Genomic DNA, 27,386 nt, shown 5'->3' with positions numbered 1-27,386 from the left:
GCATCATACAAGATGTGGACGTGTTCGGCAAGGTGCGATGCAGTGACCACAGGATGGTAGGAACTCGAATTAGCCTAGACCTGAGGAGGGAACGAAAGAAACTGGTACATAAGAAGCCTATTAATGAGTTAGCGGTAAGAGGGAAAATAGAGGAATTCCAGATCAAGCTACAGAACAGGTATTCGGCTTTAACTCAGGAAGAGGACCTTAGTATTGAAGCAATGAACGACAATCTTGTGGGCATCATTAAGGAGTGTGCAATGGAAGTCGGTGGTAACTCCGTTAGGCAGGATACCAGCAAACTATCGCAGGAGACGAAAGATCTGATCAAGAAACGCCAATGTATGAAAGCATCTAACCCTACAGCTAGAATAGAACTGGCAGAACTTTCGAAGTTAATCAACAAGCGTAAGACAGCTGACATAAGGAAGTATAATATGGATAGAATTGAACATGCTCTCAGAAACGGAGGAAGCCTAAAAACAGTGAAGAAGAAACTAGGCATTGGCAAGAATCAGATGTATGCGTTAAGAGACAAAGCCGGCAATATCATTACTAATATGGATGAGATAGTTCAAGTGGCTGAGGAGTTCTATAGAGATTTATACAGTACCAGTGGCACCCACGACGATAATGGAAGAGAAAATAGTCTAGACGAATTCGAAATCCCAAAGGTAACACCGGAAGAAGTAAAGAAAGCCTTGGGAGATATGCAAAGGGAGAAGGCAGCTGGGGAGGATCAGGTAACAGCAGATTTGTTGAAGGATGGTGGACAGATTGTTCTAGAGAAACTGGCTACCCTGTATACGCAATGCCTCATGACCTTGAGCGTACCGGAATCTTGGAAGAACGCTAACATAATCCTAATCCATAAGAAAGGGGACGCCAAAGACTTGAAAAATTATAGACCGATCAGCTTACTGTCCGTTGCATACAAACTATTTACTAAGGTAATCACAAATAGAATCAGGAGCACCTTAGACTTCTGTCAAGCAAAAAACCAGGCAGGATTCCGTAAAGGCTACTCAACAATAGATCATATTCACACTATCAATCAGGTGATAGAGAAATGTGCGGAATATAACAAACCCTTATATATAGCTTTCATTGATTACGAGAAAGCGTTTGATTCTGTCGAAACCTCAGCAGTCATGGAGGCATTACGGAATCAGGGTGTAGACGAGCCGTATGTAAAAATACTGAAAGACATCTATAGCGGCTCCACAGCCACCGTAGTCCTCCATAAAGCAAGCAACAAAATCCCAATAAAGAAAGGCGTCAGGCAGGGAGATACGATATCTCCAATGCTATTCACAGCGTGTTTACAGGAGGTATTCAGAGACCTGGATTGGGAAGAATTGGGGATAAAAGTTACACAAGAAAAGTAGGAAGATACCTATAAAGAAAGGGGTCAGACAAGGAGACACAATCTCTCCAATGCTATTCACTGCATGCTTATAAGAAGTATTCAAGCTATTAAACTGGGAAGGCTTAGGAGTACAGATCGACGGTGAATACCTCAGCAACCTTCGGTTTGCCGATGACATTGTTCTCTTCAACAACAATGCAGATGAGCTACAAGAAATGATTGAGGACCTTAACAGAGAGAGTGTAAGAGTGGGTTTTAAGATTAATATGCAGAAGGGACAAAGATAATGATGAATAACCGGGCAAAGGAACAAGAGTTCAGGATCACAAGCCAGCTTCTAGAGTCTGCGGAGGAGTACGTTTACCTAGGTCAACTAATCACAGAGAACCCTGACCACGAGAAGGAAATTCACAGAAGAATAAAAATGGGTTGGATCGCATACGGCAGACATCGTGAGCTCCTGACTGGGAGCTTACCGTTATCATTGAAAAGAAAAGTATGCAATCAGTGCATTTTACTGGTGCTGACATAGGCACAGAGACTTGGAGGCTGACAAAGAAGCTTGAGAACAAGTTAAGGACCTCGCAAATAGCGATAGAACGAAGAATGCTCGGCATAACTTTAAGAGACAGAAAGAAAGTGGTTTGAATCGGAGAGCAAACAGGTATAGACAATATTCTAATAGACATTAAGAGAAAAAAATGGCGCTGGGCAGGTCATGTAATGCGTAGACTAGATAACCGTTGGACCATTAGGGTGACAGAATGGGTACCAAGAGAAGGGAAGCGCAGTAGAGGATGGCAGAAGACTAGATGGGGTGAGGAAATTAGGACATTTGCGGGTGCTAGTTGGAACTGGTTGGCGCAGGACAGAGGTAATTGGAGATCGCAGGGAGAGGCCTTCGTCCTGCAGTGGACATGATGATGATGATTCTATAATGTGAGCATAAATCTAGCTACATGAGCATATTTACATCTTACTTCCATTGTAATGTGGCTGCTGCAACCAGGATACCAATTGCTGACGTCATGCTCAGCAGTGCAGTGCCATAGCCGCTGATTTACTGTGGCTGGTAGACATGTCATCCATCACTTCTTGTAATCTTGTTGAGTGGCTTAACTTGTGCAATACTTCTTGTTTTTGACAAACTGTGTTTTGTGTGTAATCAAGTTTCTTTGCTACAACATTAATGTGTCATAATAAGAGGAAGACTAATAAATGAAGAATGTAAGCTTGTCTGGGCTTGGCTTGATAAGCAAATGTGGTGCTAGCAGCGATAGTTGTCTGATTACGATACATAAATATAGTCATGTCTTGCCATCTTACACCCTCATAGAACTTCAAACACTAAATCCTTTTATGCCAGGAACAAGCCTGTCATATGGTAACACTGATAACACGTGACTGTTAAAATTAGGTTACTAGAAAGAGCAGAAAAAGAATGCTTGAAACCAACAGTAACAAAAGAGTTAGCATGCTATCACACTTATGGTTGCTTCATACACAAAAAGGATAGGCTGGGTGGGAGGTATTGCTAGTTTAAAAAGCTATTTGTGGATGCTGTGACAGCCAATATACACTGTACAAGTTTATATATGTTGTCAATAGATGACGCTAACTGTCCTTTTAGGAGAGCCTAACTAGGGAAGAAGCAGTAACACTTAGGAAATTGCAAACCAATACCTACATCCACGGTATCTTAGTGCACCGAATTTCACCATCTGAGCACTCTTACATCTCCAAGTACTGTGATGTCCCAGACACCCTATGTCATATCGTATGGGGTGGTGTACAAAAACATGGCACAGTAGACATCTAAACACTAACTGAGGAGCAGTGGGAGACCAAGCTAACAGACCTGGACCCGAAGAAACAGTGCAGCCTGATCAAACGGGCACGAGAGATGGCCATGGCCCATGGCTACCTAGAATACGGTGGCTGCCCACCTAGGTGCACACTGTGCTTGCTCAGAATAAAACTCTCTCTCGATATCTGTGGAACTTGCACGTCTGTTTTAATGTCTGTGCAATTTGAAACAGCTCAGTGGGCACATTTCCCACATCAGATTCCGCCAAATGCAGTGCAAAGTGCGCGTCAGATTACGTCACGGCAGCGCAAAATGTGCAATGTGAAAAAGAAAAAAAAAATGGAGTGATGTCAGGTGAGAGTATGAAAAGTGAAGTGCTGCTCTCCACGTGCCTAAGTGTTTCAATCTTTTTAATGTAAAAATGAGTCTGTTACTAGCAGTTGAAACTCTGAAATGAAAGGTGCTACTTCATATTGTAAATAATACCTTTGTTGACATTTTTTCAGCGTTTATTACTATAGAGCATTATATAACTAATTTGACAGCTCAATTTCGCATTGTGCACATCCAGGGCAAGAATAATTGGAATGTAGGGCCATGCAGTGCATGTAATGTTTCACCCAGATGCAGGTTGGGCAACTAAACTAACTTTAAGAACTTAAATGCTGTGGATATTTGTATGTACATTAATATGTGTCTTTGAATACTTACTGAGGCAGCATGCTACACTGCTTTCATGACAGATATTTTTTTAACTTGACTTACAAATTAACTGAAATAACTTCAGCTGCAGTAAAACCTTGTTAGTTAGGAGTTTGTTGGATTCTGGAAAATATATGATATAAGATGATTTTTTAAAATATTTTATTTATTTATTTCACATACTGTCAATCCCTCATAGGATTATAACAGGAAGGGCAAGTACATATGGTAGTACTTGCGAACAAAGAATATAAATACATTATATAATCATGAGTGTATCATTGCATAGGTTTTGGCTTTGCTAAACAAATGAATTAAGCACTTCATCACAAATGCAATATTTGGGTACAATATACTATAACGAAGAAGAATCTGAGAAAAGAAGAAACCAAACAAGAAAGAAAAAAAGACACCTGAAAGCACATGTCATATAAAACACCTAATGAACATGACAAACAGGATGCAGTCATGCATATAATGCATCATACAAAAAGAACACTCATAGATTAAAGTGTTAGACTATGAAGATCGGTAACAAACCTGAGTATGTAAATCAGAGCTGTAAGGTGAGGAGATGTTTTTCTACTGAATTAGCAAATGTATCTAATGAGGAGCTGTTACTAATGTATTCACTCAGTTTATTCCACTCTCTTATCGCTAAAGGAAAGAATGAATTCTTAAAGCAATCGGTATGAAAAGAATACTCATTGAGTGTTTGTGTGTGTTTATGTCGCATTGGCCGTGTTTCATTTCTGGAGATGTATCTAGAGGTATCAATATTAAGTTTGTTGTGTAGGAGCTGGCATATAAGTTTAGAACGGGCTAGTACAACACGGTTTTGTACTGTTAGGATTCCGGCTTTGTTAAGTAGTTCTGACGTAGTAGTTCTGCGGAAACCCGCAAGGTGGAGAGAAGTAATGAATAAAGGGAAAATGAGACATCCACCTGTTCGTAGCAATTGCTACAAAAGAAACCCATATGGGTTCCTCGAAATAAAAGCCTCATAGTTGAAGAAAAATTCGTCCTGGTCCGGGACTCGAACCCGGGACCACCGCCTTTCCGCGGCAGTCGCTCTACCATCTGAGCTAACCAGGCGGCTAGCAGATGGCAGGGCGAAGTCGAATTTGTCGACAACACGAAGCAAAGGCAAGAGTTTGACGTAGTAGTTCTGCGGAAACCCGCAGAACTACTACGTCAGCAGAACTATGAGGCTAACTACTACGGCAGCTACTACTATGGCTACTACGTCAGCAGAACTATGAGGCTAACTACTACTAGTAGGCTAACTACTACGGCAGAACTATTAGGCTTTTATTTCGAGGAACCCGTATGGGTTTCCTTTGTAGCAATTGCTACGAACAGGTGGATGTCTCATTTTCCCTTTATTCATTACTTCTCTCCTCCTTGCGGGTTTCCGCAGAACTACTACATCAAACTCTTGCCTTTGCTTCGTGTTGTCGACAAATTCGACTTCGCCCTGCCATCTGCTAGCCGCCTAGTTAGCTCAGATGGTAGAGCGGCTGCCCCGGAAAGGCGGTGGTCCTGGGTTCGAGTCCCGGACCAGGACGAATTTTTCTTCAACTATGAGGCTTTTATTTCGAGGAACCCGTATGGGTTTCTTTTGTAGCAATTGCTACGAACAGGTGGATGTCTCATTTTCCCTTTATTCATTAAGTAGTTCTGTGGGCGAGTCTGTTAATGTATGTTTATTGTATATATACCGTAGAGCTTTCCTTTGTACACCTTCTAGTTTTTCAATTAGTTGTTTAGTGTATGGGAACCAGATAACATTTGCATACTTGACCTGACGAAAGTTTTGTAAGCCGGAAGTTTTGTATCGGGTGGTGCTAGTCGGAGGTGTCTTCTAAGAAAGAAAAGGCGTTTCATTGCAGTTGCTGTAACATTATTTATATGGGAGTTCCATCTGAAGTCATGTGTTAACGTTAATCCGAGGTACTTGTGTTCATGAACTCGCATTAGTGGCACATCGTTAGCGGTATACATAAAGCTCGAGTTACTTTTTTTTCTGGTGATTGAAAGAACAGCAGATTTCTTAGTATTGATGGTCATCTGCTAGTGGGCACACCAGTTAGACACAACTTTCAAGTCGTTGTTTAATGTTATGTGGTCATCATACGAGTTAATATTTCGATAAAGAATGCAGTCATCTGCAAATATCCTAATGTTTCCTGTGATTTTTGTGGGTAGGTCATTAATAAAAATTAGAAATAAAAGGGGAGCCAGAATGCTTCCTTAGGGGACTCCCAATGTTACCTGGGCTGTCTGGGAAATCTGTCCGTTCACTTCCACAAACTGGGTACGGTTAGTAAGATAGTAGTAAATCCAGTCAATTATGAGGCCTGTACCTAATGTAATCTCAAGTTTCCTTATGAGCTTTTTGTGTGATACCCGATCAAATGCCTTCGAGAAATCGAGTAGGATGAGGTCTGTTTGTCTGTGTTTGTCGATGTTAAATGATATGTCGTGGGTTAGTTCTAGTAGTTGAGTGATTGTAGAAAGGCCTCTGCGAAAGCCATGTTGATGCTGTGATATGATACTTTCCTTTTCTAAGAAAACGGTTATATGTTTCAGTATGATATGTTCCAAAAGTTATGGGAAAGAAAACACTCACAAATAAAAGTGAGTAGCTTATTTGATAGGCACATATCACATTTGTCTATTTGCTGTATAGTGCTTTCAAGGGATGGTCAACCATCACAGGAACGTTTAGTTCGGCAGCTTGTGGTGCCGCAGCTCATATCTGGCTAGCCCCGTGCAGCACCTTAAAATCACCACCATTGCACCTGAGAAAGCTGGGCATCACTCGTAATGCCTATGAAGAAGAATGTATTTTGGCTGTAATAGCAGCATGTTTCGGCTGTCGTTTCATCTTGGGCGTTGTGAAGTGTAAATTCAAAAATTTATCGTACCCATCATGTACCCTACATCATGTACTCCTCTCACTGCCATGTTTCCATACAAAGCAAATACTGAATACTTTGTCTTGTCAGCACTGCTTGCTGCTTTCAGCTTCTTTATTCTCAGAAATGAAGAATTTGCATGTTCTTCTGGGTCCCTCCCCAGTGCACAGGATCCATTGGCCCAGGAAAGCATGCTATCCTGACATCGATGTGGTAAAAACTCGCAATAGTTTACCAGGCTTTGTCAGCATCTTGTTGGAATAGCTGGCACAAGCAGTCACGGGTGATGAGCAAGTGCAGTCAGACTCCTAGGCTGCGAATATGAGCAGTGATGCCAAGAACTTCCACCACAGTGCCAAGGGTCCCACAGTGCCAAAGGTCCCGGAGGACAAGTTCTCCAGATAAGGGCACACTGTCAGTCCAAAATGTAGAGCAAGATTAACATGAAAAATTGGCAGACCTTAATATTCCTTTTAATAATGATGAATTCCTACTAAACTGATATCGAGTTGTTAAAGCTTTACTTTATATGAGATATGCAGCTGACAAACATACGTACAACAATACATGCTGAAGAAGCTTGTATAATTGCCATTTAAGCCAATTGAAATTGTAGACATGCATGTTTTCTCACTGGTTTCATCATCACCATCATCATCATCATGGATCGTGTCCAGAAAAAGTTTCCAAGCATATATCATGACCGCTTCGCTAACAGGAACACTGAACCTTGTTCTAGCACTGTTGTATTATTGTCATTGCCCTTACTTCACTGCTATCATAATTGCGCTAAAAAAAAGTTTCGGAGCATATTTTGTGGCCGCTTCGCTAACAAGGGCACTGGACCTTGTTCTAGCACAGTTGGATTATTGTCATTGCCATTACTTCACTGCCGACATAATCATGCTGGCCTTCTGTTTCTTTTCAGACTCTTTCATGGTACCCTCAGTTGTATCATGTTTCGTATTTCACACAGGATTACCAGAGAACATAGACCTTTTAATGTTCCGTCCTGTCATCACCAACACTCAATACAGAATACACAGAGAACAGAGTTTTTATAACGCTTATTTTCATGATCTCGATATTTTTCATAACTCGCTGTCATTGTTCTTTGTTCTTTGCCGGTCTTGGTGTTGTTGTGTCATAGTTTCACAATTGTTCGACTGCCCTTCTCCTCCTTTTCCTTTTATATTTACCTTGCGCTTTGTTGTATGTGCACTCATGTTTTCAAACTTGTTTTTTCTATACAGTCTTTTTTATTATATTCCTCTGCAGGTTTTTTTGTTTGTTCTTTAATGCATGCATGCTCCAGCATTCAGACTTTAGGGTTGTTCCTGGGCACAATAATTTATTTATTTATTTATTTATTTATTTATTTATTTATTTATTTATTTATTTTAGGGAACAGCTGTGTTCGACTTTTCTGGGACAGGCCGTGAAGTGCATGGTAACCTGAATGCTCCACGTGCGGTGACACTCTCAGCAATACTGTATTGTCTTCGCTGCATGGTAGGACATGACTTGCCACTAAACCAGGTTTGTCCTTTTCAATTCGACATAGATTGGTCTACTTGAGTCTCATAGATAAATGCCTCTCAAAGTTTGATTTTTCAGAAATCTAAACTCTAAAACTCTAATTGTTTGTATTGCGTGTGTGTAAGCTTGAGCTTGTATTAATTTTTTTAGGGGTATGGGAATATGTGAAGTTTTTAACATATAATCAAATCATCTGTTGACCATATTGACATCAAAAATAAGCTAATGGGTAAGTTTCGTCTTTCTTTAAAAAGAAAAAAAGAAAAAAAGAAAAACCTTCGTTGATCACTTGATCACTTGTTGATTCGCCATTCTCCAAACAATGTAATCCCCACAAAAAATTCCGATAGAGAAATTTTATTTGTTTTATTTTATTCGATTATGAAACAATAGAACTGATACACTCGTAAACAGATAGCCAGTACTGGTCTATGAAACAATACAACTGATACACTGATAGCCGATATTGGTCTATGAGCTTACAAGTATAAAGGCACATTCATTGTTCATTTTAAAGCAAAGCTTTCTAGGTAAACCCTATCAGATTTTGCTGATTGTGGTTTATGCTGCTGTCTTGCCAAATAGCTGACACACAGGACGACATTCATGTAGTGAGTCTTGGCCCGACCTGTGTTCCCCTACAGATGTGCTGGAGGTCAGCTCTGTTCTCCATGAAATTACTCAGTGAAGCAACAAACAGTACCTAAATATCCTTCGTGAAACAAACATACAGCTTAGGAAGCATAATTCCTTGATTAAAGCAAAGCCTACTGTGCCTTCATTCTCAATATTCGGTGCATTTACTTGGGTGGCTTCTTGCCAAGCAATATTACCAATACAAGTTTATATCATGATCACTACTACTAGCTTCATTTGGGCCCATAAACCATTTTATTTGTCTTATAGAGCAGTGTATTGCCCTGATAGAAGGAGGTAGAGGACCGACAGAAAGCTGTATGGGACCTGTACATTTTGGTACTGGGCCTATAATTCTTGGTGTATAGTACCAATAGGAATTTCTATTGGAATTTTCTCTTGGAATGTTTCAAAGTTTTTGAGGTGCTACGTCAAAGCTATGATACTTGGTTGCCACTCTAATGTTTTTCCTGATAGCCATTATGCTTACACAAAAGGCACCCTCGCACTGTTGCTGTCACCACTGCTGTGCTGTCCTAGGTGTGATGGCACATTCATAGCCAATGCACTGAGCATTTAAGGTCACGTGATATGCTGCAGGTGTGAGCGCAAGCATGTGAATGCAACAGCGAAGGCAAGCATTTAAGGTGAAAAGGCTGGTGCCTTTATGTGCGTCATCTTCCCACATGTGTCCAGTATTGAAGGTCACGTAATCTGCCGAGCTTCAAAGGCGCAGCATAGTGAAATGGTAAAGGCAGCATAGAACATTCACTTTGGGATGAGTTTGTGTGTCCCCTGCTGGCGACGTTCATCACACCAGTGTTGTGACCACGAATACCTGTGGTCATCAAGTGATAACTTAGAAGGGTTTGGGCGCGAGCTAGTTTGTACGGATCATTCATTTAAAAAACGCCAAAAAACACACGGACAAGGAAAAGCACAGGACCAGTGCTGACTGCCAACAACATGTTTATCGAAGCCTGCACAAATATATACTATTCGCAACGGGCTGAAAGAGAGAAACGAAGAAAGGGAAGGCAAATCATCATCTATCAACTCTTGCTGCACATATGTCACAAGCATAAAACTATACAAATGTAAAATACACAATATGGACAAAATCCAAAGGGATTAGCTTCTAAGGAACTTCTAGTGCCTCGCTACCTATTGTAAACTGCTATTCTCTTCCGAGACTGTTAAACATTAGTTATTTGCAGATTAATTTTTAGACCCACCCTTCTGCTTTGCCTGTCCAGGTCAATGAGCATGCATTGCAATTGGTCCCCTGAGTTACTAAGCAAGGCAATATCATCAGCGAATCACAAGTTACTAAGGTATTCTCCATTAAATCTTATCCCGAATTCTTCCCAATCCAGGTCTCTGAATACCTCCTGTAATAAGCTACATACCTATGATCAAATCAAGGATAGGGAAATGGCTATCAGAAAAAACAAGACACAAGGAAGTGCTTCTTTCCAGACTAAGGATAGGACATACCTATGGAACACACTCTTACTGCCTTACTGGCAGTGATCCCCTGACATGTGATAGGTGTTGCGACGATCTTACAGTCCTCTATGTTCTTATCAAGTGTCCTGAAATAGAAGCCCAACGTAAAAAGTACTTTTATCCCACATATCATGAGCACATCCCTTGACTTCAAGGACCTCTTGAGGCACTAGTGCTACTGCATACGTTTTATTGTCATCGATTCTTAACGGAACTTTTATGCTCATACCCTGAGTCATTATTCGTCATTATTTTAATACTCCTATATTTTACGCAATTTACAATGAATTGTTTTTAGGCCCTTATACAGCCACGGTACATCTAGCATTTGCAACTCACTGCCCACTCCATTTATAATACATTGAGAAACCATCACCATATGTCATGTCGCTGTTTGGCCATATCTGACCCTTGCACCAATAAAAACCACATATTATTATTGACTGCAGGTGGTCAATGGGCAGGGACTTGCCTGGTATGGGGATGAAGCATACTTCGGTTGTTTTGCGTTGTTGCGGTAGCTTGCTTGATGTCCAAAAGTCATTGAAGTTGTCTAGAAGCGTCTTTAGGGCCTGATCTTCGAGGTTTGCCAAGATTCTGTAAGTAACCTTGTTGGGCCCGGGGGCACTGCTGGGAACCTGAGGGCCCACATTGGCTCGAGCGCACACTCACCAAGCCTCGCAGCGACACAACCATGACGAGGAGAGTTCGGAACTGATCCCAAAACAATTTCACGCCATACTTCAACACTACAGACTATAGCGCAGGAAATATCCCCCACTGCACAACTCCCTCATGCGTGCTGAAACAGAATATATCATACCATGTACCCCACAGAATACCCACAACAATGTCGAGATTGCAATGCGCTGGCTAAGCTGTACCATGCCACTTGGGCGTGCCAGCTCGTGAGTGCCAACCCTGCAATCCCACACCCCACCACACAATAGTCGGAAGCCTCACTGTCTAGCATCAACTCATGGGACCATCTTGAGCCTGCTGGGTGGCCGTGCCTCATGGGGTCCTGGACTCCACCCGCGTCCAGGGTCTGTCGAAGGACCCTGAGATTTCCTTTTATTTTAATAAGTGTTCTCTCTCTCTCTCTCTCTCTCCTAGAAAGCTACGGAATTCACATTGTTGGTGGCTACATGGGGGTTTTATTGAAAGGTTAATTTGTATTTTTAATTGAATAGGTGAAAAATTAGTGCCGTATCTCGAACTATAAGTCACACTCCTCACTTTATGTGAGTTTCTAAGAAAAAAATGTGTATATAAGTCGCACTGGTGTATAAGACACACCTATCTTAACTCAGTCGGCATGATGAAACGTGATTATGCAAGCTTGTACACACATCGCAAAATGCCATACTTATCCATTTCGGGCACTAAATTTTCATAAACAAGATCAGAGAAGTCACGCTGGCTGCCACGGTGCTGCTTACATGGTGAGCCCTAGAAACTAACATCTGTCACAACTGTCACTGCTCTGTTAATAAAAGATTCGATTTCTTTCAGAATGTTGCTGCGCATGGTTTCTTATTGTACTCGTGAACTAAAGAAATGCTCATAATGGTTGCTCCAGCTTGCACTCCAGCTTGCAAACGCACCGACGAAAATTATAGAAAAAAAAATGCAACTTGTAGTCTGGAAAATACAGTTTATCTTACTAGTTATCTGGCTCCTAGCACTCATTTAAAGCTGATAGTGAAACAGTCTTCTTAGTTCTCATTCATTGCCCGCAGAAATTTTGACAGTCATGGAAAAATTGTAAAGCAACTTCTACACATTCTATAGAAACACGACACATTATCTTGCTAATTGAAGAAATTTAGCAATTGTATAATTGCTGTGAGAATAGTTAAATTATTTGGAATGTTATCAGCTTTAATAATCTCTGAAATTCAGTAAGAGCATTATATTACTGCAATTTCTACATTTTGAATACTGAGCTAGTGGAACTTGTGGTGTTCTCAGCTTTAGCTGTGTATAACAGTTTTTGGTTTGTCTTTTATCATGAAGATTTCAATTGTAAGGCTGGTTGGGAAGGGGGAGGTGGGGGGGGGGGTGTATTTTTTTAACAAGGCTTAGATTGAGAGCCTTTGCCTTTGTCGTATCACCCCTCAAGTGCTTGATGCTATTCAATCACTGCGTTATTTTTCTTCAGAAGTACATTAACCACAATTTCATTGTGCAGGGTTGCCTGGCACCTGTAAAAGTAGTGCTGCCCCGGAATTCACTGCTCAACCCTTCTGTAGATGCAGCAGTTGTTGGAGGCAATGTGTTGACTTCACAAAGAGTTGTTGATGTTGTCTTTCATGCCTTCAACACATGTGCTGCATCACAGGCAAGTTCAGCCTTCCTTTTCTCGTCATTTATTTTGTATGTTGCTTGTTATGTTAGTAAATTTCACCTTAGATTGAGAATAGAACTACAGATCAATTTCATCTAATTATCACAGTCATAAAGATTACTATAATCAATGTTGAAAGTGTGCCACTTTGTTGCTGTTAAACATTTAAAAATATTATTGTGTCAGATTTCGTTAGCAAATTTTACCACGACAATGTGCAGTTGTGCCTCATTATTATGGACTACTTGAATTACAGACAATTTCTGGAAGCACCAAACTTTTCCGATACCTTTGTGCCTTGTTAATAAGGAAACTCATTGTCCAGACAATCAGCAGGGTGAAAAAAAGCACAAAGCTTTACACAAGGCCATGCATTTTTGTCTTCGTAGTACAGACATTGTTGGTGTGGACGGGACATCTAAATGAAAGGAGCTGGAAGCCCCTCACACACTGGTGGTGAGATGCATGTGGCGTACCACCGATGGCAAGACGTGCTGTCAGCATGACCACGTTGGCCAGTGTCTTTTCTTTTGTGACTCTAACATGATCGCTCCAGTGCTCACTTGCTTTCTGAAACGTATGTATTTTCTGAGATGAAGACTAGGCCTGCTATGTCTCTCAGCTGCTCTACTGGCTTTTTGAGTACAGAAATCAGTGGATACAGACAGCTTTTCCTCTTACATTCGATAGCGTTGTCAACAAGCTGCAGCTCTGCCTGCTGCACTCCTTGTGACACTTCTGTTAGATGCACTTTATTTGAGTGAAAGCTTTGTTTCAGCAATTTATCAATTGTATAATTGCTGTTTGCCGCTAAACACCTGATTAGCGGTATAAGTCAGTGCCATAATCACGAGCACAGGGGCAGGAGTGAGATGGTGAAAGAGCATGACTGTGGTGCTGAAACATGGTAGAAAATTACAGTTTTGTTCTCTGTGTATGGGACTGCACGACATAGAAACAAACTAATGAAGCGGAAGTACAGCTAAACCTTGATATAACGAAGTCGGTAAAATAGGCAATTTGCTTCGGTTTATCAAAATTTCATTGTATTGAAGTTCAACCTTTTATGCAAATAAGTGCAGTCGCCGATCGATTTTTCTTGCACTGAAAGGGGCCACAGAATTTTCCGAATTATTGGGCAATTGAAAAAACAAGCTTGAATGAGAAAACAATTCATTTTTATATATTTGGGAGTCGGCGGTGAATGATACTGTTTCACGCCACATACGTCGATGATATCTTCACATCGGCGGTACAAATTAAGCAAAGCCTACCCATGCTTTCGCGTGCACTCCACCACTGTGGATAATAGCATCGCCCACACTGGGACGACGCTATCAGGAAAAGTGCCAGCAGTGGGGAGCGAATGCTTCGTCTGCCTCTCGCTCCAACTAGTTACCGAAACTGAAGATTATGCAATGTCCAATACTAAATGCGCAGGAAGACAGCTTACATAGTGCCACGCCGTCTCGGCACGCCCAGTCTTTGCAGAGGGGGCAGATTACCTCTAAATCAGAGTACACGGCTGCTTATGCGCTCAGCTGCGCTTACAGCTGTGCGTGGCCACAGCCAAGACGCGCACCAGAAATCGAGCTGCACGCTAACTTAACCCCCACACCGCCACCCCCTCCCCCATTCCACCTCCTCGCTCGTGCCCCTCCGCCTCTTTCCCTTTGCTCGTGCGGGTAGGCGGCACTCGTGAAACCACCATCTCTCTTGTCTTACCCTTGCACACTTTCACTCACACTTAAAGCTAACAGTGTGCGGGGCGCGATAGGATCTTATTGCACTTGGACTTTATACGTCATCATGATGCGGCTTCACTTTTACAGTGGCTCTTGTCGTGCGGCATGCACTTTTAGAGGTGCATTTGCAAGCAGCCGCTTCTAAATCAATCATTTGACCATCTGCATCCGCAGAAATTTCATTTATTATCTTGGCATTCCTTTGCGGCGGCAGTGAAATTTTGTTATATTGAAATCACATAGAAGCACACTTCGTCATATTGAGGTTCTAAATACATAGTGTTCTATGGGCAAGAGGTTATGAAAAGTTAGGTACCTTGTTATATCGAGAATTTTGTTCTATTGATTTTTGTTATTTTGAGGTTTAACTGTACGTGGACACTCCTGAGGCATGCTTTTGCCATTGTCAGTGGCACTGCTGCTGCTGTCACCGTACTGCCCAGTGTGTGGTAGCGCATGTGCGACCTGTGCGGTCTGTTATTGGTGATTGAAGTGACCAGATGTCACCACTTGCCAATGCCAACAAGGAAAAAGCCGGCTTTATTGTCTTGGGGCGTTGTTTTTATGCCTCCAGATCACAGGGCATGGGGAAGAGAACACGGTGAGGGGAAAGTGGTAGCCACCAGATATTCCGTGATAGCTGCTGCATGCCACATGCGCGCTGGCATCAGAACAGTCTTCGCCCCCTCCCTCTCTAAGGGGAGAACCACTGGGGAGGCCTTTGGATCCGAGTGGACCTACTCAGAAGTGGAGTGGCATGTAGGGGCAGTAGGCGTGTAGATGCAGGCGAACCTGCTGCAGCTGGGTCCTCTGGTTTTGGATGGCCCATGGTGCTTTTCGACCAGATGTTGGTGGAACATTGGACTGGTGGATTGGCCAATGAGCTGTCCGGAAGTAGCACCTTGACTTGGTCCAAGTGACGGCGCATGATCTCTCCCGCAGCGCCGTCTGCCATTGCTATCCAGGCGCCTATCTGGACGCCGCCCAGATCGTGGCCGGCGTCCAGGGCTCTCCTTGTTCAAAGTTACGTACCCACGCTGGATCGCCTGTCTGAAAGAAGCCGGGCATATGAGTATAGCAGGGGTTACGTTCAACCAGAGCAAGAGGTACCACAGCGTTGTCTAATCTAGAACACGGCTGGCACCCCAACAGCCGCATTGCAGATGTTTCTCCACAGGCCAACGTGGTCCTTTGGTAACTATGCGGGATCCTTGCCAGACGGGTTTCTAATGACCCTTGCTGGTTTTTCTTCAATCCCTGCTTTACGGTTTGCACAGCCCGTTCCGCCAATCCATTTGACTGCGGGTGATACGATGGGGTGCGCAAGTGTTTGATGTTATTCAGCCGCAGGAAGTCAGTGAACTCTTTCCCCGTGAACTGAGGACTGTTATCTGACATGATGGTTTCCGGTATGCCAAATGTGCTGAATGTGGTTGAGCACGCTGTGGTGCTCTTCATGGGCACAACCTCAATCCACTTAGTATGAGCATCTACCAATATCAGCAACAACCACCCTTCAACAGGACTGGTGAAATCTATGGGCAGCCTCGACCAATGCCGACCCATTTCCTGTCAGGGCATCTCGTCCTGTCTAGGCAACATAGGAGCTGCTTGCACGCAAATGTGACAACTTTTTACGAGCTGTTCTATGTCAGCATCAATCCGTGGGTACCAAAACAGTGAGCGGGCTAGTGCTTTCATCGGCCCGATTCCTTGATGCATTACGTGCAACACATGTAGCATCACTGTTCTTGCCTCAATGGGCATCCCCACGCGATGGCCACAGTACAAGAGTCCGTGACTTACTGTCAACACGTCTCTTCTGTTAAAGTATACCTTTAAAGGCTCGTCTTGTCTCGCCATGTGCTGCGGCCAACCTTCCTGTATCCATTTTCGCACCTTGCTTAACTCTCTGCCCTTCGAAGTCAAGGCCACTAGCTGTTTGGCTGAAATCACCCCATCGTTGAGGCTGTCCGTGAGAAGGACATACTCACAACCGTTGCAATCTTCAAATTCACCGGGGAGTGTCAATGTGGTTACTGGAATCCACCTGAGTGCGTTGGTTGGAACGTTGGCCTTGCCATCCTTGTGTTGGACGTTGTAGCTGAAGGCGCTAAGAGCAGGGTCCAGCGCTGGATCCAACCCGCAGCCACGGCAGGGACAGGCTTGTCAGGATGGAAGAGGCTCACGAGTGGTTTGCGGTCTGTTATCAAGGTGAAAACTCTGCTGAGCCGAGTTTTCCAATTACGCATGAAATTTGAGCACACCAAACACCAATGTGATTCACCTGCTCTAACTGTGAATAGACGCTCCACTTGGGTGAGTATGTGGGAGTGGAAGCCAACAGGCATAACACTCCCTAGCCCACATTGTGTGACAACATCGCGCTGATTCTGACTGGTGGTGCATCGCACTCGAGAATTAGTGGCTTGTCACCATCAAAGTGAGCTAGCCAGTCAGCTTCCTTGAGCCTCATCTTTACCTCATCAAAGGCTGCCTGCTGTGGGTGGCCCCAATGCCATTTGACATTTGTGCGGAGAAGCTCATACAGGGGTGCCATCACTGAGGATGCGTTCTTAAAGGGCCTCTCACCAGGCCCCATAGCAAATTTTGGTCATACGCTGCAAGTAGTTACGTGTCCTCTGAAAAATTTTTCAAATCAGCTCATTAAAAGCCGAGATAGAAATATTTCAGTGCCGCAAACCCATCATTTCAGCAGGCGGGCTCCACTGCCAAGCAAGACGCTCTCTCCACTCACCCCGTTTAGCCTCTGCAAGTGAAATTCCTTCCCTGCGTTCTTCCATACCGGACCTCGAGGATCGCGTGATGCATGCGTTGCAAGCCCTGGCTTCATTTTTTTTCTCCTCGCTTTTTTTTTTCGGCGCTACGCACTTCCACTGACAGCGTTGCGTGCGAGCTGTTGTGTTGTTCGCGCAGCGAACGATTTTGCGTGCTGTACACAAGGACACATGACTAGTGGTATAATTCAGTGCTACACGAATACCGAGGCAGAAGAAGTGGATCGCAGAGCATGATCACGCGCTGTAACACGGCAGAAAATGGCATAGCTTTGGTACCTGCACATGTGACATACACGACTGTGGGAACAAGCAGACGAAGCAGAAGTGAATCTCTCTTGCTTCAGTGCAAAGTAAAACAAAAAACACGCAGGCATTCCATTTGAGTGTTTTATTATTTCTCTAAACTTCAGTTCGTCAATTCAAGCAACAGATCACACAAATAACAGATGGTGCCTTGAATAATTCTCGAAGTCACGTGTCACCATGGGCGACGTCACATTGCGGACACGAGTACGTAGGCGCAGAGATGCGAGTACGTCACCGTCCGGCTTGTAGCGTAGCGGTTGCGAGGAGAAGGGAAAACAGCATTCGGATTGAAATTTCAGACCTTTCCGCGGCGCGTAGCGATGTAGTTCTTTGCAGACATGATCTTTGGTGTGCATTATATGCTCTGCGCTTGTCAGCTCAATATGGCCAGACCTGGTGAGGGGCCCTTTAAGGAACTTGTGGTAATAAGTGACCAGTCCAAAGGACCGTAGTTCCGATGCGCTTTGCGGCTCCTTCACTTTGAGGATTGCATCAATGCTTTTCTTCTTCGGCGGCATCTTGTGAGCACTTATTCTGTGTCAACTTCCGGTTCAACTTCAAGTCAACTTCCGGTTGGCAAAATTTGGACTTGTCTGGGTGCAAACACACTCCCGACTCTCGGAACCGCTCCAGTACTTTATGAACCGTGATGCAGTCATTCTTCTTTCTGCAACAATGACATCATTGAGATAGACTTTCACCCCTGGAAAACCTTGCAGTATCGCCTCCATGCGGCTCTGAAACAATGCTGGTGCCGACGAAACCCTGAGTAATAGTAGAGTGAAACAGAAGACCCCCTTCTGCGTGTTCACAGTTGTAAGTAGCTGGTATTCTCTATCAAAAGGAAGCTGGTTGTAAATGTCACGAAGGTCAATCGTTGTAAAAACTTCCCCTCCATTTAACGTAGCAAGTAGATCATGCGGGGAAGAGGATACTGGGCTGTAAGACAGGCTTGGTTCACTGTGACCTTGAAATCCCTGCAAAACCTCATGCTGCCATTGCGTTTCACCACTGGAACTATGGTTGCAGCCCATTCAGAGTGTGGCACTGGTTTGAGAATGCCGCTTTCTACTAGCCGATTAATTTCCTCGGCTACTTGGGAACGTAATGCATACGGCACTTGACAAGCTTTGCAAGATCTTGGAACGGTGGTTTCTTTTAGGTGAAGGTGGGCAGGAGGACCCTTGATAAGGCCCAGACCTGGTTCAAACACCTCAGGGAATTCTCTTAACAGGTCTTGGACATCAACCTTTTTGCTGAATCTATGATGAAGGGCTCACCTTTGGCTGACATGCTGAAAACCGATACATTCAGTAGGTTGAACGCTTTGATGAGGTCTCGGCCACACAGGTTGGGCCCTTTGCATCCAAGGGTGGCCAAGGTGTCTGCCACGGAACGCCCCTGTGGAAACGTTGAGCTTCAACTATCCGTGCACAGGAAGTTTCTCAAGGAAACAAGTTAAGTTCAATGGTTAGTCATGGAGCTTAGGCCAGGCCGCCCAGTGTTTTATATATATTGTCCACATGGTGATTGAAAAAGGCGACCCAGTGTCGAGCTGCATGGTGACCAGAACTCCGCCCCACTACAATGTAGGCACAAGTGGCTTGACTGTCCCGAGGGCCCCAACGTAGTCTTCAGCAGCCCCCAGCATGAATAGGCCACCAGCCTTGGCGTCGTCATTCCTTGGCCCCAGCATACCGATGTCCTGATGTGATGCTCTTGGTGTGGTAGGCAATTTATCTGTGTGACAAAAGCACACCAGGTTCCAAGAGTCGGGAGTGTGTTTGCACCCAGGCAAGTCCAAATTTCGCTAACCGGAAGTTGACTTCCTGGGTCACAGAATAAGTGCTCACAAGATGCCAGGTGCCCTCATTGACGGCACTTGTAGCATACAGCTGGGTGGAAACTGCATGTTTCTGTACTGTGTCCCTGACCTTCACACCTGAAGCATGACATTCAGCGTCTCTCCCTTGGTGCGCCTTTCTCAGTCACTGCATACACGTCTTTGTCCGACTTGGCCGCGCCTATTCCTTTTTCGTTCTCAGCTGCCAGCACTATTTCTTCGGCTTCGCTTCTGGTCAGGCCTGTTTTCGCTAAAAGTTGCCGATGTTCACTGGAGCTTTGCAACCCGCATGCAATCCTATTTTGCAGCATTCTGTCCAGAATGTCTCCGAAATCGCACGTATTTGCAATCTGATGAATAGCCAGAAAAAAATTCTTTGACCAGCTTACCTGGCCATTGGCTGCACGTGAAGAACCTGTACGACTGGACTATCTCGTTAGGCTCCGACGAAAAGTATTGTTGCAGAACGGCAACGACCTTGCTGTACGAAAGTTCGTTCACCTTGGCTGGCACCTAGCGTCCAGCAAATACGGCCATCTTGTTGGTGCTCAGCGCTGCGACGAGTAAAGCCTGTTTCTTCTTCTTGTCCGTAATGCCATGGCCCTTGAAGAATGCCTCCAGACGAACTTGGTATGCTCACCGTTTATCGGTGGCCTTGTCGAATGGCGGTGGGCCTGTATTGTTGGCCATTCCATTTTCCTGGTGGTGTTCATCCGATCATCCCACCCTCGTCGCCACTGAAGTGACCAGACATCAGTACTCGCCAATGCCAACAAGAAAAAAGCCTGCCTTATTGTCTTGGGGCATTGTTTTTATGCCCTCACATCACAGGGTAAGGGTAAGGGAACATGGGGAGGGGAAAGTGATTGCCACCAGGTACTCCACGATAGCCACCACGCTCTGCATATGTGCTGACGTCAGAACAGAGATCATATGATCTGCCAAGTTTTGGAGGCATAGCACAGTTGAAATGGTGAAGGGAATGGCAGCATGTAATTCGCTTTGGGATAAGCACACACTCCCTACTGCCGATGCTCCTCATCATGCCAGACTTGTGACCTTGAGTGCTCACAGTCATTGAGTGAACTCTGTTCGTATGTGTCTTTGGGTGCATGATGCCACACATGTGTAGTTAGTGAACAAATGCTTACCGCAACTTATACTACCTACAAAACTATGAGTCTTACATTGTGGAATAGTAACTTTGCTACTGCTGCAAAATGCTTTGCCTTTGGGGGAAACTGTGACCTTTTTATGATATACAATATAATATAATATAATATATATAATAAAATGTCACTGACCCGCATGTTGGTACTTCAATTATGATCCTAGTTTGAGGTCCGCCATCTTGCTTGCATAAGAAAAGGTGTGTGGAGAAGCGCACTTGCTGATTTTACATATTGTCTATTGCACCATTCATCGATCTTTGTTAAATTGTTATTTAGTTTGAAAATTAGCAATGTTAAAGATTTATTGGATAAGCATATGGTTTACTTACAGGTGTAATAGAATGTCACTATGCCAGGGTTCTGTTCTTTCATTGGCTACCATGGGTGAAAGCATGAATTGCACCCCACATTTCTCTACATATGACAGAGCATATTTCCGACATACCAAGGCTGACACCTTATTAACACCTATGCTGCAAGGTGCAGGTAGCACAGCAGATCAGGATCTATAATGAACACTAATTTCTGGATGCCTCCTGTGCCCTACAGGTTTGAAATAGATTGAATCAGCATCATATAAAGAAGAACTCTATTCTCATGAGTAAGCTTGTTTTCCACATTCATTTATTGGCTGAAATAAAGGGTGATCTGAAAAAGTTTTCAAGGAGCCAGACGTATTGGCTGCAGTGCTGTTGCAGATGCAGCAAAATGCTGGATGCCACAAGGCAGGCTGCAAATAAGTTCACTGGCTGCAGTGAGCGCAATGTCGCCTTGATAAAGTAAGAAATGCCATGTTGTCCTCTCGTGTCTTTGAGGCGCATGTGATTCATTGTGGTAACTCCAAGCATTTCCAGTAAGAACAAGAGAACAAAGCTCAGCCTCATAACCTTTGCCTCATTGCATTTTAATACAATGTACACCAGTACTTCTTATTATATGCCAAGTGTACTGTTTCAAAAATTTGTGCTCTATGGGATTGATGACATGTCACTCAGTTTAGAAGAAAAAGGAAAGTTGAAACAAAGGCTGTGCTTTTCATGAACATTGCTACAACTGAATGTAATTGCATCATATGGCCTGATGAACTCTAATAATCTAAATTCTATGATAAGTTGAACAGTTTGGGAGCCTCTGCTCAGTATCAGTTCTGTCAACTGTTTGCTTTTGGTGCTGCAACCTCAAGAGTGTCAGCAACTCACGCGTGTTAGTTTTTCATACTGTAAATAATAGCATTCTTAAATATTTTGAAGTTTTAATATGGACTAAATGATCCTTGTCAATTTTTCATGTGCTTGTAAATATATTTGTCCTCACCCAAATTCAGTAGAAGAAGATTAGCAATAAGCCTGAGATCAAAACCAACCATAAACATGCTGAGAATAGCTGGCATTGTTGTACATGTTCCACTCTCATAGCGTTTGATGCAGTAGTATTGCAATAAGTTGTCCCCGAATTTAGAGACACAAGAACCCAGGGACACTGGCATCATAATCTGCCACTGCCACTCTCCAGTTTTGAGTTTATTGTGCACATAGGACAACAAACACAATTTTCCACCTCACAGTGGTGTAAGCAGTAAGTTTAGCTGAATTTCTGAGCAGGCAAGTTAACTTACGCAAACTTATGTTCCATTTTCTGAAATTAAAGGAGTTATGGAATGTTGTGTTACATCAATCAGAAGGAACAGTATGTAAATAGACAGTTTATTTACATGCTTTTAAAGTATCAATAAGTGAAGCATGACTATAAAGGAAATATTGCTTAAAACTGGAAAGATACATTTAAAATGAGTAAGCAGCTACAAAGTATATTTATTTTAAGTTTCTATGTTGCTATTGTTTTATGCCACACATTTTGGAAAATTTTATGGTGATACTACAATTTGTCATTAAGCTCAAAGTCGGTAATTCTGTTCAGTGACTTTACATTAGGCGCTTGTGTGCATCACAAAACATGTTTTTCCATTTGTCTTCAGGGTTGTATGAACAACATAACGTTTGGAGATGATACTCTTGGCTATTATGAAACCATTGGAGGAGGTGCTGGCGCTGTGAGTTTGCCTCTTGTTTTATCATTTATGAGAATTTTGTTGTATACATAACTTATCACAACTTAAATTTACCATGTGACCTATTATAATGGAAACAGATTTAAAAAAAAGAAAAGGAAAAAAAAAAACGGGATTTAGCCTACACAATGATGCTTTCTTCACTTTTCGTTCTTTCAGCATGGCAGACACTAGATGGTCAAAAAACCTTCACAGTCAGTTCACTAATTAACTAAGGTATGTTAATTAAATTCTTAATTACTGGTTTTAATGCCAAAGCTGCAATAGAAGTATCTGTTGTTGAAATATTTGTTGGCAGAAGTTCACCTTTTTTCACTTTGGTACTGAAACTGGGTGCATGAAACACACAGAAAGAACGACCCATGCGATATTCCCCACCTCATTTGGCGTCTTTACGTCAACGGGTTGACCACCTGTGCACGCCTGTTATCTCATCTTGCGAAGAAACTTTCTCAGCAACCTACCGTCGCCTGCAGTACAAATGTGTGACAACAAATTGAATGCCTCAACAGGTTCTCACAGCGAACTGCATTACATCATGAAAGTGTCGTGAATAATGTGGGTGGTGCTTCCAGCGCTGTTTGCATTCCTAGTTTCAGTATCGGAGCAAAAAAGGGCAAATATTTGTCGATGAAAATCTCAACAATGGATGGCATGTTTAAGACCAAGTAAATTGCTTTTGTCTCCTGTGGCATCCTCCTCCAATACTACCATGGCAACTTTGGTGTTAAAACCAGTAATAAGGAATCAATTGGCCAGTCTTAGTTAAGTAGTGAATGAACTGGGACGGCTTTTCGACCATCTAGTGTCTGCCGTGTTGAAAGAATGGATATGGAAGGAGGCATCATCACATTGTTTAAATCCTTCTTTAAAAAACATCTGTTTACATTAAAATAGATTTTTAGATTAAATAGATACACACTGTGTATGTGGTTACTGTATAAGTCAACAAGTAATAATACAGTGTTATGTGCATTTACAATTTTGTTAATTGACTTTGTAACTAAGCGTCTTAGTACACACATTTTAATTGCAGAATAAAGCCAAGATGTGCTTAATCCGTGTAGACTTACTAGGAACCCAGAGATTAGCGCGAGTTTTGACATATCCATCTACAAACATGGACCTAATGCATAGGCGTATCCCTTATTTTCCAAGTAAGCATTTCATATGCATATGAATACAGAATATTAATGTACATTGCAACAAATTTTGTTGATGGATATTTTCAAACTGGGTGTAATCTAAGGATTCCTACTAAATCACATCTTGGGTGATGATTGGGTTTATTTCTGCAATTGCAGCAATGTCTAATTAATTAAAATGTTGATAGTTGATTAGTTACTTCAATGATTAATCAGTTATGACATTGTTCTTTTTAAATATCTGCCACTGCTATCAATCTTAGCCAGTAATAATTGTTGTCTTGTCTTGAATATTTTATCTTTAGTGGTTAGAGAGAGAGGTCACTGAAACAACTGGTATTTTTCTCAAGCAATTCCCAAAGATGTGCTTGAAAGAAAAATACCAGTTTTCTATTGGACTACTTGCACAAAACAAATCTGTTTGTATATCTGTAACCCAACATTTAGTATGTTAAAGGCAAGCTACTGGGAAAGAAAAAAAAAAGAACCCAAGGACTGACAGCACTTTATTTTTTCTGGATTAATGAGTTGAAGAGAAGTTTGTTAGTGGCATAAACTTTAAGGGACCCTGAGAGAGAGAGAGAGAGAGAGAGAGAGAGAGAGAGAGAGAGAGAGAGAGAGAGAGAGAGAGAGAGAGAAGAGAGAGAGAGACAAATGGGGTGGGAAAGGCAGGGAGGCTAACCTGGAGAGATTTTGGTTTGCTACCCTGCACTGGGGGAAGGGATTAAGGGACCTAGAGCCACTCCATGAGCTTCATGAGTAAACACAATCTGCAGGAAGAGCATGAAGCTGCAAACATCTCAGCCAACTTTTGTCAAAAAATAGACCTAGCATGAGCGGTACCAAGGTCGCAGCAGCCCATAGATACCAGCCATTTGCCAATCGTTTTTAGACTATAAGTTGGCAAAATAATAACTCATTCACACTCACCTCACTAGATATATTGTTGCGGGAAGAAAGCAGGCCCACGAGTGTAAAATAACTTATATTTACAAATGATGGATATGGCGTTCAGGCAACCGCCAGACTTCGTCTTTCTCTAGTCCAATTCAACGTCTTCCTTCACTTCACCGTAACATCACCCTCCCGGTGGGGGAGCTCCGTCCCGGTGCAAGTTAAACAGCCTCACTTATTGGGGGGACATAGGGCTTGAGCCTGGTGACGTGAACAACATCACTGGTTAAGTTGGGAGGCACGGAAGGCTGACCGAGTGGGGCGATCTCGTAGGTCACGTCGGACAGTTGGCGTAAGATCTGGTACGGACCAGAAAAACGGGACAGTAATTTTTCCGACAAGCCGACACGACGTGAAGGCGTCCAGAGAAGGACAAGGGAACCAGGTGAAAAATGGTGGTCTCGGTGCCGAAGGTCGTAGCGTCGCTTTTGAGAAGCTTGCGAGACTGTGAGGCGATGACGGGCGACATCTCGGGCCTGGGCGGCTAAGTCAATAGCATCGCGAGCGTAAGCAGTGCTGGGTGACTGTACTGCAGAAGGTAGCAATGTGTCAAAAGGCAAGGTGGGGTCGCGGCCGTACAAAAGGAAAAATGGTGAAAATCCGGCAGTGTCGTGACGGGACGAGTTGTATGCGAAAGTGACGTATGGTAAAGCGACGTCCCAGTCGCGGTGATCGTTGGAAACGTACATGGCGAGCATTTCAGTGAGTGTGCGGTTGAGTCGCTCGGTGAGGCCGTTCGTTTGAGGGTGGTACGCGGTAGCAATCCGATGTTCTGTAGAACAGGAGCGGAGCAGATCATCAACGACCTTCGATAGAAAGTAGCGGCCGCGATCCGTCAGCAACTGGCGAGGGGCGCCGTGGTGCAGGATGACGTCTTTTAGTAAGAAGTCGGCGACATCTGTAGCGCAGCTGGTAGGCAGGGCTCGTGCGATGGCATATCTAGTGGCATAATCGGTTGCTACAGCAATCCATTTGTTTCCTTTGATGGAAATTGGAAACGGACCAAGGAGGTCGAGGCCCACACGGAAGAAGGGCTCTGTAGGTATATCAATGGGTTGAAGCAAACCAGCGGGAGGCATAGCAGGCGTCTTCCGGCGCTGACACAGGTCGCAAGAAGCGACATAACGGCGCACAGAGCGATAAATGCCAGGCCAGAAGAAGCGGCGCCGCAGGTGGTCGTAAGTACGAGTGACGCCCAGATGTCCAGCAGTAGGAGCGTCATGAAGTTGCTGGAGCACGGTGAGTCGAAGGTGCTTGGGGACGACTAGGAGGAGCTCCGGGCCGTCAGGACGAACGCTACGACGGTATAAAGTTCCATCGCGCAAGGTGAACATCCGAAGGGACGGGTCATTGGGCGAGGAGCTTAGGCGTTCCATAAGTGTTCGAAGAACAGGATCCTTGCGCTGCTCGTCGCCAATGTGGAGGAAGCCGGAGAGGGACAGAATACTGATGTCCGAGTCTGCATCGGTATCGTCCGGTTGATCCACGGGATTGCGGGACAGGCAGTCAGCGTCTTTATGCAGGCGTCCTGACTTATATATAATAGAAAATGTATATGCTTGTAGGCGCAATGCCCAACGTGCAAGTCGTCCAGTTGGGTCCTTCAAAGAGGAGAGCCAGCAGAGGGCGTGATGGTCGGTGACAGCGCAGAAGCTCCGACCGAAAAGGTACGGGCGAAATTTCGCGACCGCCCATACGAGCGCGAGACATTCTCTCTCAGTAATGGAGTAATTTCGCTCGGGCGTGGAAAGGCGGCGGCTAGCGTAAGCGATGACACGGTCTTGGCCCTGTTGACGCTGAGCGAGGACAGCGCCGATGCCATGACCACTCGCGTCAGTTCGTACTTCAGTGGGCGCAGAAGGGTCAAAGTGGGAGAGAATCGGGGAAGTGGTAAGCCGCTCAATCAGGGTAGAGAAGGCTTTCTCCTGTAGCGGTCCCCAAGAGAAAGAGGCGTCTTTCTTAAGAAGGTCAGTGAGAGGGTGAGCGATGTCCGCAAAATTTTTCACAAATCGCCGAAAATAAGAGCATAAGCCCAGAAAACTACGGACATCGTTCGTTGAACAAGGTACAGGAAAATTTCGCACGGCGTGAACTTTCTGTGGATCAGGTTGGATTCCGGCGGCGTTGACGAGATGACCAAGCATGTTAATTTCACGGCGACCGAAATGGCACTTGGAGGAGTTTAGCTGAAGGCCAGCCCTGCGAAACACGGAGAGTATGGTTGTGAGGCGCCGCAGGTGGCTCTCAAAGTTCGGCGAAAACACAATCACATCGTCGAGGTAACACAGGCATGTAGACCACTTCAAGCCGCGCAAGAGAGAGTCCATCATGCGCTCGAATGTAGCTGGCGCATTGCATAATCCAAAGGGCATGACTTTAAATTGGTACAGACCGTCCGGTGTGACAAAGGCGGTTTTCTCGCGGTCCATCTCATCGACGCTAATCTGCCAATAGCCGGAGCGGAGGTCAATTGATGAAAAGTATTGGGATCCGTGAAGGCAGTCAAGAGCGTCATCAAT

General features: G+C 43.9%; 1 protein-coding gene and 1 pseudogene across 3 annotated transcripts in view; one reads left to right on the top strand and one right to left on the bottom strand.

Annotated features, from left to right (window-relative positions):
• LOC139052368 (5-oxoprolinase) overlaps window positions 1-27,386 on the top strand; it is a 154,618-nt gene that overhangs the window by 100,873 nt on the left and 26,359 nt on the right. For all 3 annotated transcript variants that reach the window (XM_070529466.1, XM_070529460.1, XM_070529470.1), the window contains 3 exons: window positions 8,204-8,338; window positions 12,678-12,827; window positions 22,676-22,750. In XM_070529466.1, coding sequence (XP_070385567.1) covers window positions 8,204-8,338; window positions 12,678-12,827; window positions 22,676-22,750 — 360 coding nt within the window. The remainder of the gene's footprint in view (window positions 1-8,203; window positions 8,339-12,677; window positions 12,828-22,675; window positions 22,751-27,386) is intronic.
• LOC139054925 (uncharacterized) lies at window positions 19,642-20,218 on the bottom strand (annotated as a pseudogene).

The sequence above is a fragment of the Dermacentor albipictus genome, chromosome 1 (assembly GCF_038994185.2).
Source record: "Dermacentor albipictus isolate Rhodes 1998 colony chromosome 1, USDA_Dalb.pri_finalv2, whole genome shotgun sequence".
Taxonomy (NCBI): domain Eukaryota; kingdom Metazoa; phylum Arthropoda; class Arachnida; order Ixodida; family Ixodidae; genus Dermacentor; species Dermacentor albipictus.
The sequence above is the reverse complement of the archived record's forward strand: the minus strand, read 5'-3'. Positions and strand labels throughout refer to the sequence as shown.